This window comes from Natator depressus, chromosome 6 (genome assembly GCF_965152275.1).
Source record: "Natator depressus isolate rNatDep1 chromosome 6, rNatDep2.hap1, whole genome shotgun sequence".
Classification (NCBI taxonomy): domain Eukaryota; kingdom Metazoa; phylum Chordata; order Testudines; family Cheloniidae; genus Natator; species Natator depressus.
Genome location: NC_134239.1, coordinates 70,693,639 through 70,705,813, shown reverse-complemented (window position 1 = coordinate 70,705,813; position 12,175 = coordinate 70,693,639). Strand labels below are relative to the sequence as shown.

At 43.5% G+C, this 12,175-nt stretch overlaps 1 protein-coding gene across 1 annotated transcript in view; it reads left to right on the top strand.

The window, feature by feature from the left end:
* The window catches only part of NUSAP1 (nucleolar and spindle associated protein 1), a 32,386-nt gene that overhangs the window by 11,608 nt on the left and 8,603 nt on the right, over positions 1-12,175 (top strand). The window contains exons 4-10 of the mRNA XM_074955677.1: positions 540-717; positions 3,209-3,307; positions 8,141-8,253; positions 9,048-9,113; positions 9,328-9,515; positions 9,907-10,091; positions 11,929-12,042. Coding sequence (XP_074811778.1) covers positions 540-717; positions 3,209-3,307; positions 8,141-8,253; positions 9,048-9,113; positions 9,328-9,515; positions 9,907-10,091; positions 11,929-12,042 — 943 coding nt within the window. The remainder of the gene's footprint in view (positions 1-539; positions 718-3,208; positions 3,308-8,140; positions 8,254-9,047; positions 9,114-9,327; positions 9,516-9,906; positions 10,092-11,928; positions 12,043-12,175) is intronic.

Here is a 12,175-nt window from a genome sequence, read left to right as displayed (position 1 = left end):
AAAGCTGGTTGGTCACTGACTCTCATTGTTCCTGAGAGAGCAGAACTGCAAGTGTTAAACTAAAGTCAGATTTTCTGCGACAAGCACAGTGAATTGCAAGGGGACTGCATCGCTAAAACTCTGATCTGGAGGGAGAAGAACAAAGGTGTCAGGCCGGGAACCTAAGGGGATGCTTTTGAGGAGACCACAAAGGGGGCAGATGTGCAGTTAAACCCAGAACTGTGACCATAGCAATGTCAGTGGGTTTTTTTTGTTTGTTTTTGTTTATAAGGGGTGAGAGATTGCAACACATATACCAGCAAACCCCTTGGTGTAGATGCAGGTATACTGGCAACAAAGTGACCGTGAGTAGGCTTATTTTGCTTGCCAAATATAAGCTATCAGAAAAATCGCTTCTTTGGTGGTATAAGTTTCATTTACACTATCAGGGTTTGATGGTATAGCTATACCGGCAAACCTTTTCTACTGTAGACCTTGTCCTAAAGAACAGGCAGAACATCCTGAAAAAAAGGCTTAACCTAAACATCTTTGAACTCCAGAATTATCCAAAAATGACAGAAAAAGAAGTACCCCAGGATGGAGACAGCAAAAGATTGAAAAGACGGCAAAATGAGGAACCTGTAGCTAAGAACAAAGCTCCTGTGAACCCAGAGATGCATCCCATGAAGAGCCAGCAAAGGGAGAAGATGGTTTCTGCTAAAAGAAATGGAGTTGAAAGTAAGGGGAAAATGCAAGTAGCTCTTAGTTTGGGTACTTACGATACTTCAGATAAGAATTTTGATTTATGTACTATGTCCGTAAAAATATTGTGAAATGTCCTGATGGTCCAATAGCCTAGATCGTTGTTCCATGACAGATTGTTTGTCTGAGGAACACCTTTCACTTAAAGGTGATATGTGAAGAATCTTTTAAAATTAGGCTTGTGCACTTGTTTCCTTTATGAATTGTAAAGGACGCTTGAAAGTTCGGAGATGCTGGGGGTTCTGCTTGGGTTTTTTCCTTGGGAATGTCAAGTCTGGTCTTCTGTAGTTTTGGTGAAGGACTTCTTGGGGGTCTAAGCATGCCCTTACTTAAATTGACTAGTGTATCAAATCTTTAGCAAAGGTCCGTTTCCCAAACATTACTTCTTGGAGAACTAGTAAAATAACCTTCACAAGCTTAAAGTGAGTGAAAGGTGAGCAGTTGAGAATAGAGAGATTTTTGGGTCAGGCTGTTCAAAACCTTTTTTGTTAACTGTTTAAATCCAGTCACCATAGCCTTTCAGGGTAGACAAGACCTGAATTTCTTATGTGAAAAGCAAGCTGAATATTTTAAAAAAAATCTTTCAGGCCTTCTTCATATATTAAAAAAAGAAGAAGACGATGAGGTGCACAATCCCAACTCTTTTCCTCTGGAGATCACCTTTAAATTCAGTGCCTCTTGGATTATCATAAACGTGGCACTCTCTTCCTGAGGAAAGAGGTGGGGAAGTGTACTTCAGGTGTTGTACTTCATTGGCCTCTGCTTGCAGATGACTCAACTTTCCCAGGTGTGTAGTTAGTATAAATTTATATGCAGGCTAGGAAAAAATATTATTGTTGGGCAGCTTAGACAGCAAAAAAACATGTCCAGGGAAGTGAAACTTCATCTTTCCCTGCCTGCTGTGTTTGATATGATGCTGAAAATCAGAACAGGTGTCTTCCTCACTTGTGTGTGTGGCCATGGCCGTGAGCAGGTTTATGGGGATCTGCCAGAATAAAGCGGAGAGCAGGACCGGTGTTAGACTCACTGGGGCCCAAGGCAGAAAGCCAAAGACAGAGCCCTGTCACCCAGGGTTGAAGCCAAAACCTGAGCAACTTAGCTTTACGAGGCCACCTGTGACATCGGGCCCTGAGCCATTGTCCTGCTTGCTACCCCCTAATGCCAGCCCTGGTTTTTAATCTACTGGATATGAAGGAAAAACAGTTGTGGCACAGGTGGGTCATGGAATTTTTATAGCATACTGGCGGGGAGGGGCTCAGAGAGAAAAAGGTTGAGAACCCAAGCACTAAGCCATATGCAATCCTATGCTCTGCTCCAGGAAGATGGCACAATAGGTATGTACAGTCTCTGAGTTGAAGCATGGGCATAAATGCTGTTCAGTAGAGTATGAAAGAAAACTGTTATGGGAAGCCAACTTTAATATTTCGCCCCAAGTTAGATACACCAATCAACACACACAATATAAAAGAGCCTTCTATTTGACCCAACAAGTTGAGCTTTCACATTGAGAAACAGCTGCAGTATCCCTCTCTTATACCATGATCATAGTTCTTGTTTGAGTTTACACTTGCTGCCTTCTATCTGAGCAATGTGTCCTTCTAGTGACTCAACAAGTGTTCTGTCACAAGCCTACAGAGAAACTTACACACATGGGTTAAAAGAAATCACTAATTTTCCCACCCCTTGGTCCCATCGTGTTGGTTTTTTTTCCCCCCAATATCTTGGGGGCCATTCTATACTGACTTCAGGACAGGCCTGAAATAAGGAATAATTGAGCATTCACTTTCTGTGTACAAATGCTATCATACTCTAATCTAACGTCTTTTTAAAAAATACAGATGTTTGTGAATTGTTTTAAAATTAAGACAGAAGACTAACTGAACTCAGCAGAAATATTGGTGTAAACATGATACAGAAGAAGCTGAAATTCAAACCATAAAAATGAGGAAAAGCTTCAAGACTTATTGGCTAAATCTTTAGTCACTGTGTGGTTATGCTCTCAAGTCTCTAAGTAAAAATGTCACCCCCTGTTTAAACAGATAAGCTCCCAGATGTGCATTCATGTACAATAGTCATGGAAGCTTTTATTATTACTAGTAGTAGTGCTGCAGAGCCAACACAGGCAATTGGGTTGCCACCCAGAGCAGAATTTGGCCTGCAGAACCTTTACTGATAGTGATGCATGAGAAGGAAACAACCTACCTTGACTTTCTGATACCATATTGAGCTTGCAGTTGGCAAAGTCATCCTATTTCTTGGGAACACCTTTAATGGAGAGACTCTAAACGTGGGACTCCACAGTTCCATTTTTATTTCTCATACTACAGCCCCAATTTAAGGGAGTGAGTACTCCTTCGGTATTGGAAGCTTCCAGAGTTTCATGAAGCAAAAGAATAGCTTGAGTTTTAGTAGCATTAAGCTAACCTTCCAGTAGTTTTAACAGTCTTGTTTGATTTGATTGTACCAGATGACACTCTCCCAGCCCATCCTCCAGCTGGGAAGATCCCTCGATATGTAGACCGTCTGTCTAAAACTGGAAAAACAGGAGTGAAACCCATTACGCCAAGTAAGTTATTTACTATCTCTGAAAATAGGCTTATTGAACGTGTATGAAAGGAGACTTGCCTGTTACTGCCTAAATGAATCCAATCTCATTCTTTTTTTTTAATATGGGGCTTGAAATCTCATAGGGCTTGCTTGGGGAAAACATCTTGCTCTTTTATAAAGCAATTGTCATGACTCCGAAGTGTTCCGGTGTGGTGTATATCTGCCTGTGTTTCTCCCAAGAGCTGGTTGTGTGTTGGTAGTAGATAAATGTGCTTAGTTTTAAAATCAGTTTGTCAAGTGCTTTGAAACCCTTCTGAATGAAAAGCATTTATATATGTAAGGGTTTTTTTAACATCAGACAGGAAATGCTAAATTATGTTGCTATTTTTTTTTCTTTGAACTAATGATCTGCACTAAAATGAACACCCAGTAACTGAAGAAATAATGACTTGCCATTCGTTTAGGACTAGTCAAGGCAGAGATAGGCGACCACTTCCACTTGTTTTTAATCACTTAGACCAATGGTTCTCAACCTATTTACCATTGTGGGCCACATATGAAGCACTCTACGGCTATGTCTACACTACGAAATTAGGTTGAATTTATAGAAGTCGATTTTTTTAGAAATTGATTTTATACAGTCAATTGTGTGTCCCCCCCACTTAAGACCATTAAGTCGGCAGAGTGCATCCACAGTACCAAGGCTAGCATCAACTTCCAGAGCGTTGCACTGTGGGTAGCTATCCAGTAGTTTCCGCCGCCCATTGGAATTCTGGGTTGAGATTCCAATGCCTGATGGGGCAAAAAACATTGTCGTGACTGGTTCTGGGTACATGTCGTCAGCCGCCCCCCATCCCCATTCCTTCCTCCCTCCCTCCCTCCGTGAAAGCAACTGTAGACAATCGTTTCGCGCCTTTTTCCCTTCATTACCTGTGCAGACGCCATACCACGACAAGCATGGAGCCCGCTCAGCTCACCGTCACCGTACATCTCCTGGGTGCTGGCAGACACGGGACTGCATTGCTAAACAGCAGCAGCTCATTACCTTGTGGCAGCAGATGGTGCATTACAACTGGTAGCCGTCCTTGTCGTCTCCTGGGTGCTCTGGGCCGGCCTCGGTGAGGTCGGTCGGGGCACCTGGGCAGACATGGGTGCTCCTGGCAGACCTCGGTGAGGTCTGTCAGGGCTCCTTGATATAAATGGGAGTGACTCAGGTCATTCTCTTCTTTAAGTTTTATCTAATGGAGATTCAGTCCTGCCTGGAATATTGGCAGAGGGACAGCTCAGTGGTTTGAGCATTGGCCTGCTAAACCCAGTGTTGTGAGTTCAATCCTTGAAGGGGCCATTCTGCCTTAGGCTGCTCTCCCAGCCAGCTGCACAGCGAGCACCCAGGAGACGATGATAGCTAGCAGTCATACTCCACCGTCTGCTGCCAGCCTACCCCTTGCTCCCCCCTCCCTCCCTCCGTGAAAGCAATGGCCAACAATCGTTTCATGCCTTTTTCCGTGCGGGCGCCATATTTCTGTCAGCATCATCATCCATCTGCCGTTTCCACTGCCACTCTGGTCTCCTGCAGACACCATATCACGGCAAGCATGGAGCCCGCTCAGATCACCGCAGCAGTTATGACTGTTCTAAACACCATGCGCATTATCCAGCAGTATATGCAGAACCAGAACCTGCAAAAGCAGGCGAGTAGGCAACGGCAGCACGGTGAGGAGAGTGATGAGGACATGGACACAGACGTCTCTCAAGTACAGGCCCCAGTTTTACACAGAGGGTGGTAATGGGGCAGGTTCATGCCGTGGAATGCCGATTCTGGGCCCGGGAAACAAGCACAGACTGGTGGGACCGCATAGTGTTGCAGGTCTGGGACAATTCCCAATGGCTGCAAAACTTTCACATGCGTAAGGGCACTTTCATGGAACTTTGACTTGCTTTCCCCTGCCCTGAAGCGCCAGGATAGCAAGATGAGAGCAGCCCTCACAGTTCACAAGCAAGTGGCAATAGCCCTGTGGAAGCTTGCAATGCCAGACAGCTACCGGTCAGTCGGGAATCAATTTGGAGTGGGCAAATCTACTGTGGGGGTGGCTGTGATCCAAGTAGCCAACGCAATCACTGAGCTGCTGCTACCAAGGGTAGGTTTCAGAGTATCAGCCATGTTAGTCTGTATTCGCAAAAAGAAAAGGAGTACTTGTGGCACCTTAGAGACTAACCAATTTATTTGAGCATAAGCTTTCGTGAGCTACAGCTTACTTCATCGGATGCAACAACCAAGGGTAGTGACTCTGGGAAATGTGCAGGTCATAGTGGATGGCTTTGCTGCAATGGGATTCCCTAACTGTGGTGGGGCAATAGACGGAACCCATATTCCTATCTTGGCACCGGAGCACCAAGGCAGCGAGTACATAAACCGAAAGGGGTACTTTTCAATGGTGCTGCAAGCTCTGGTGGATCATAAGGGATGTTTCACCAACATCAACGTGGGATGGCTGGGAAAGGTACATGATGCTCGCATCTTCAGGAACTCTGGTCTGTTTCAACAGCTGCAGCAAGGGACTTTCTTCCCAGACCAGAAAATAACCGTGGAGGATGTTGAAATGCCTATAGTTATCCTTGGGGACCCAGCCTACCCTTAATGCCATAGCTCATGAAGCCAGACACAGTAGTCAGGAACTGTTCAAGTATAGGCTGAGCAAGTGCAGAATGGTGGTAGAATGTGCATTTGGATGTTTAAAAGCACGCTGGCGCAGTTTACTGACTCGCTTAGACCTCAGCAAAACCAGTATTCTCATTGTTATTACTGCTTGCTGTGCGCTCCACAATATCTGTGAGAGTAAGGGGGAGATGTTTATAGTGGGGTGGGAGTTGAGGCAAATTGCCTGGCCGCTTATTACATGCAGCCAGATACCATGGCAGTTAGAAGAGTACAGGAGGGCGTGGTGCGCATCAGAGAGGCTTTGAAAACCAGTTTCATGACTGGCCAGGCTACGGTGTGAAAGTTCTGTTTATTTCTCATTGGTGAAAACCCCTGCCCCTTGGTTCACTCTACTTCCCTGTAAGTTAACCACCACCCCCTCCCCCCTTCGATCACCACTTGCAGAGGCAATAAAGTCCATTGTTGCTTCAAATTCACGTATGCTTTATTAATTCATCACACAAATAGGGGGATAACTGCCACGGTAGCACAGGAGGGGTGGGGGAGGAGGGAAGGACAAGGCCACACTGCACTTTAAAACTTATTGAATGCCAGCTTTCTGTTGCTTGGGCAGTCCTCTGGGGTGGAGTGGTTGGGTGACCGGAGGCCCCCAAACCATGTTCTTGGGCGTCTGGGTGAGGAGGCTATGGAACTTGGGGAGGAGGACAGTTGGTTACACAGGGGCTGTAGCAGCGGTCTGTGCTCATGTTGCCTTTCCTGCACCTCAACCATATGCCGGAGCATATCAGTTTGATCCTCCAGTAGCCTCAGAATTGACTCCTGCCTTCTGTCAGCAAGCTTTATAGAGAGATCCCTGGAGGATTTCCACTCCATCCCCAGACACGTTAACAGACTTTTCCAGTAGCTGTACTGGCCGCAAATTAATCATTAAATATGCTTGCTTTTAAACCATGTATTATATTTACAAAGGTACACTCACCAGAGGTCTCTTCTCCGCCTGGCGGGTCCGGGAGCCCGCCTTGGGTGGGTTCAGGGGGTACTGGCTCCAGGTCCAGGGTGAGAAACAGTTCCTGGCTCTCGAGGAAAACTGTTTCTCCGCTTGCTTGCTGTGCGCTATCTTCAACCTCCTCGTCATCGTCTTCCTCGTCCCCAAAATGCGCATCCCTGTTGCGTGATAATCCATTGAGTGAGTCAAAGCACAGCAGTGGGGTAGTGGTGGCTGCACCCGCTAGAATGGCATGCAGCTCATCACAGAAGCAGCATGTCTGGGGCTCTGACCCTGAACAGCCATTTGCCTCTCTGTTTTTTTGGTAGGCTTTCCTGAGCTCCTTAAGTTTCACACAGCGCTGCTGCGGGTCCCTGTTATAGCCTCTGTCCTTCATGCCCTTGGAGATTTTTTCAAATGTTTGGGCATTTCTTCTTTTGGAACGGAGGTCTGATAGCACGGATTTGTCATCCCGTACCTCCTGTTCGGTCCATGCTGGAGCTCTTTTGCGATTCTGGGACTCCATCATGCTCACCTCTGCTGATGAGATCTGCACTCACCTGCAGCTTGCCACACTAGCCAAACAGGAAATGAGATTCAAAAGCTCGCGGGCCTTTTCCTGTCTACCTGGCCAGTGCATCTGAGTTGAGAGCGCTGTCCAGAGCGGTCACAATGGAGCACTCTGGGATAGCTCCCAGAGGCCAATACTGTCAAATTGCGACCACACTACCCCAAATTCGACCTGGCAAAATCGATTTCAGCACTAATCGCCTCGGGGGAGGAGTACAGAAATCAATTTTGAAGAGCCCTTTAAGTCGCAGTAAATGGCTTCGTTGTGTGGACGGGTGCAGGGTTAAATCGATCTAACGCTACTAAATTCGACCTAAACTCGTAGTGTAGACCAGGGCTTTGTTATGTGGGCCACATCTACACTAAAATATATAGATAAATAATACTGCCTGTATGGGGCTGAGGATGTCACATGGGCCGCAGCTGTGTGCCGATTGGGCCACAAGTGGGCCGCAGTTTGAGAACCACTGACTTAGACTCACAGGATACAGTCAGAAAAAATAGTGCACTTAAATATTTTTTTCTCCTATCCCCTAGTGACAATTATTCCAGGTTTGCTCCATCCTCTGATCATTTACACTTACCTATAAAATGACCAATCTTGACAATTTCTCTTCCATATTTTTGGAATTTTGAAGATTTCAAGAAGCTGCATGAGGCTCACTTCGAGAAAATGGAGTCTATTGATGCTTACATTGAGAGAAAAAATAAACTGATTGAAAACTTCAGCAATTCTATCAATGAGGTCAAGGTAGGAATCAATAGAGGATCATATCCCTCATCCCTACATTCTTCTAAAATCTAGAGAGGGTTCTTTATTGCATTGTCTCCCCACAGTGCCCCAGTATGAGTCATGCATTTTCCCATGTGGCTAAAGAACCATTTTTGAGGACTAATTGACTGGTAGGGGGCCCATGCAATTTCAACAATCCTAACGTCCCATAGACTGTGAGGATATAAGTCTATCCTGAGTACTCTGACTGTCCCCCAGGGCCTCTTTCTGTCTCCCACAGAACTAATCTTTCTTTGACTCTATCAGGGTAGCATAAATACTTTAAGTAGTTCTTTACAAAAGTAGACTCCTAATTACATTGGTGGGGTTGTTAGACAAAAAAGCCAAACATCTTAATTGTGTCTGGGTTGCCATGGAACTTGAGCATCTTAAAAAGTGCGATTTAAATGATGGTCTTGACCGGTCAATGTCCATCCAAAGTGGAAAACTTAAGTGCTTTTTATATACCTTCTCAGGGAAAGGCATTCAACTCACCTTCAAAAGACCTGGCATGTAAATGGTTCTTGATGGCCCCTGGATCTCTCTCAAATTCTGTATTCTAAACTTGAACGTGTGGGAATTCCAAAATAATGGCATTTCCAGGTGTGACAAATGTGTGCACATGCTAAGATTTACAGAAATGTACACCAATGAATATGGTCAAAACAGGAAAATTGAAACTTATTCTGAATGTTATGTTTCTTATCTTGCTGATACTCACTCATCCATACACTTGGTATCTATTTAAGACCCCTTACATTTTATTTTTGCAGATGTTGGCTAAAAAAGCTAACCACGCAAAGGCATGTGAGAAAGGAACTCCACACAGCAATGCTAAGGTGAGAGTTTTTTCCCCCCAGATAATCTTGTCTGTCTAGTTATGAGGGAGATCTTCTTCTCTTTTTTGAAATACTATTCTTTAAAGCAGACTGATCTGTGCACTTATGATTAAATGTATTCTGTTCTGTAGCTCCAGCACAATCCAGGCAGCAATGCCTTTCCAAATGCCAAACTCTCATAGAATGTGCTAAACGCCCACTTCTCTGTTTCTAGAAATGCTCCAGCGGCAGAGTGTTTTTATTCAGCCCAAATCCCCAAAGAGGAAGGTTCTCTACCAGTTGTACTCCAGGCAACCTGCGGCGCTCCCCACGCATCTCTGTAGGCACCACAAATCGGAGTATTTTATCTCAGAAATCTTCATTCAATCCCTCCATTCTCTCAACAACCAAAATGAATGTCAGGTAAAAAGGACTCACCAAAAACATCAGTCAAGTATTTGGTACAATATATAAACAACACAGATTAATGAACACTTACTTTGATTTATCCTACTACATTCATAACTCCAAAAGTGAACTAAATCATGAAATTTAAAAATTGAACTTCAAAAATCAAATTGTAATAAAAACATTGTGTGATTGTTGCATTAGTTGTTGATAGCACTTGATGCAGATTCAAATTCTTGTTGCATATTCATGACAAGGAATGTGCCAAAGGATCATGTATTACAGCATTTCGTGTTTTCTCTGGTAGATAATAAGAGACTTACATTGGTTGAAATGTTTTTAATGAGCACCTGTTAATGCAGGAAGGTTCAGATCTTTATTCTGACTAATAACTACTTCCTTTCAGATTCTCAGAAGCTACAAAAGATAATGAACACAAGCGCTCCCTTACCAAGACTCCATCTAGAAAGTCACCATTCTTGGAGATCTGCACACCTGATAGCCAGAAAAGTGGCAAACCCACAATTAGAAAGAGCACTAATGGAAATGCAACAAACCAGGAGCTGACTGCATCAAAGACCAACCCTAATGGTAATCTTCTGAGAAACTGATGCTTTAAAATTTACATAATATTTGGAAACAAACTTTAATGCTTTAGCAAAGGGCAAGGGGAAATACTTCCCAAGACAGGAGTGATTCTTTAGGGGACTGCAATATCTTGTTTTTAAATTTTATATTTTCTTTCAATCCTTTGAACTGAAAAAGGTAGGTGCTAAAAATCTTTGGATAAGATAAAAGGCAAGAAATTATCTCCAGTCTAGCTGTACTTATTGTGTGTGGTTGAGCAGTTTCTGTATTATGCTATTAGCAGATAAAACTGCCCCAAGGAAACATAAAAACACCATTGCAGACTTGGTACTAGAGTACTCCAGAAGAGGTTTAAGTGTCCTTGTATAAAAGCTCCCTGGACAACCAAATAACCATACAATGGAATAGGGAACGAGCTATCAAACTTGTTCTGGAGAAGTGGAAAATCATGTATGGTGTGATGCATGACTTACCAGTCTCGAAACATGCTCATACAATTGTATAGAAGTCCCACTCCTGATAATAAAACCAACAGTTCATATCCTACAGAGTACTGAAGTTGAGAGCAGGGAAGCAAGTGTTGGACAGCATGTGAAGGTCATGTCCTGAGATAGAAATAAATTCGATAGCTAAAATAAATCAATCCTGAGCAAGAAGTCAATATTAGAACTGCTTGAGTGTTTTACTTTGTTTTGGGTAGTTCAGGATTAGGGTTAAATTCAACATTTCCTGGAAGTGTTGACAAAAGTTTGTATGGGATAGTAGCTGGCTTACATAAAAGGGATAAGGCACCCCACGTAGTCTTGTTTTCTTAAACATCTTAAGAAAGGACTGAGCTCCTCACTCATTCACACTTTATGTCCTATGTGGCACGTTTGACCTATGTGTCAAGGACCCAAGAATGGCATGCAGGCACTTATGCCAATCAGTACAGTATCCATTTGTTGGTTATCTGTTTTTTTTGTTTTGTTTTTTGTTTTGTTTTGTTTTTTCTGTTGAAACATGAGATCAAGACATAGAGAATCTTGAACTACTAGAGAATTAATGTTTTTAAATGAAGACTTAGATTCTGGAGTAAATTATGTAGCCTTTTAAAATAGTCCATGGTTCCATAGCAAACTACATGACCATGTAAATTGCATTATATATGTGACTCACAACTTTTACTTGGCACTAACAGTTTGCTCAGTGGTGTGCAGGTAGAACTGTTAACAGCCATCCGTTACCCTCAGTGTCTTCCAGTGTAGATCACATGCTAGACTGTCACAGACACTTCCCTTTCCATTCATAATTTTGTGGACCACCTTCCCTGCTCTTCATGATTGCAGACCAACCTTATGTAACCTACAGTAATTGCTTACATGAAAAAATAGCATTAAGTACTTAATGTATTTTTAGTTGTGATTTAAAGTGACAGCTGGAAATAAGCATCATGTGATCAGCGTGCTCTCTGTAGACCACTGGGAGGCCACAGGCCAGTTGAGAAGTACTGGACTAGATGTATGGCTTAGCAGATCTGCTACACACCAGGGCGATCTACTTAAAACCCAACCAAAAGTGTGAGATCTTCCACATCTGTCCTTTGTACACTATTGCCCCATACTGTTCAACCTCTTCCCTGTTATCCCATGTGTTAAATATGTTTTCAGTGGAGTACATTCTATAGTGTGTGAATCCTTAGTAGTTTGTAAGACCCTATGGTTCTTTGGTTTGGCTGGCTTATAGAATTGGGCTGTTGTAGTGCTCTCCTTGTGCAGTTTCCTAACTGTTTGCTTAAATTTGGCTGTTTGGAAACTCTTGTTCCCTCTCTCTAAACATGGTACCCTGGTTTTCTTTTTAGTTGTTACGCCGTTCAAGTTTGCAGCTCAGACTGCAGAACCCACAAGTACCAAGAAGCCAACATTTGATCTGAAAGCAAGTCTGTCAAGGCCACTTGGATATCAGCCACACAGAGGTACTATGACTTTGTGCTATTTCCATAGGGGGGACACAAGTACTGAACTTATGAAAGAGGGCATTCTTACATTATGGGCAGCAACAAAGCAGCTCTGTCATATTCCATATCTGATCACACACTCTACATGGGG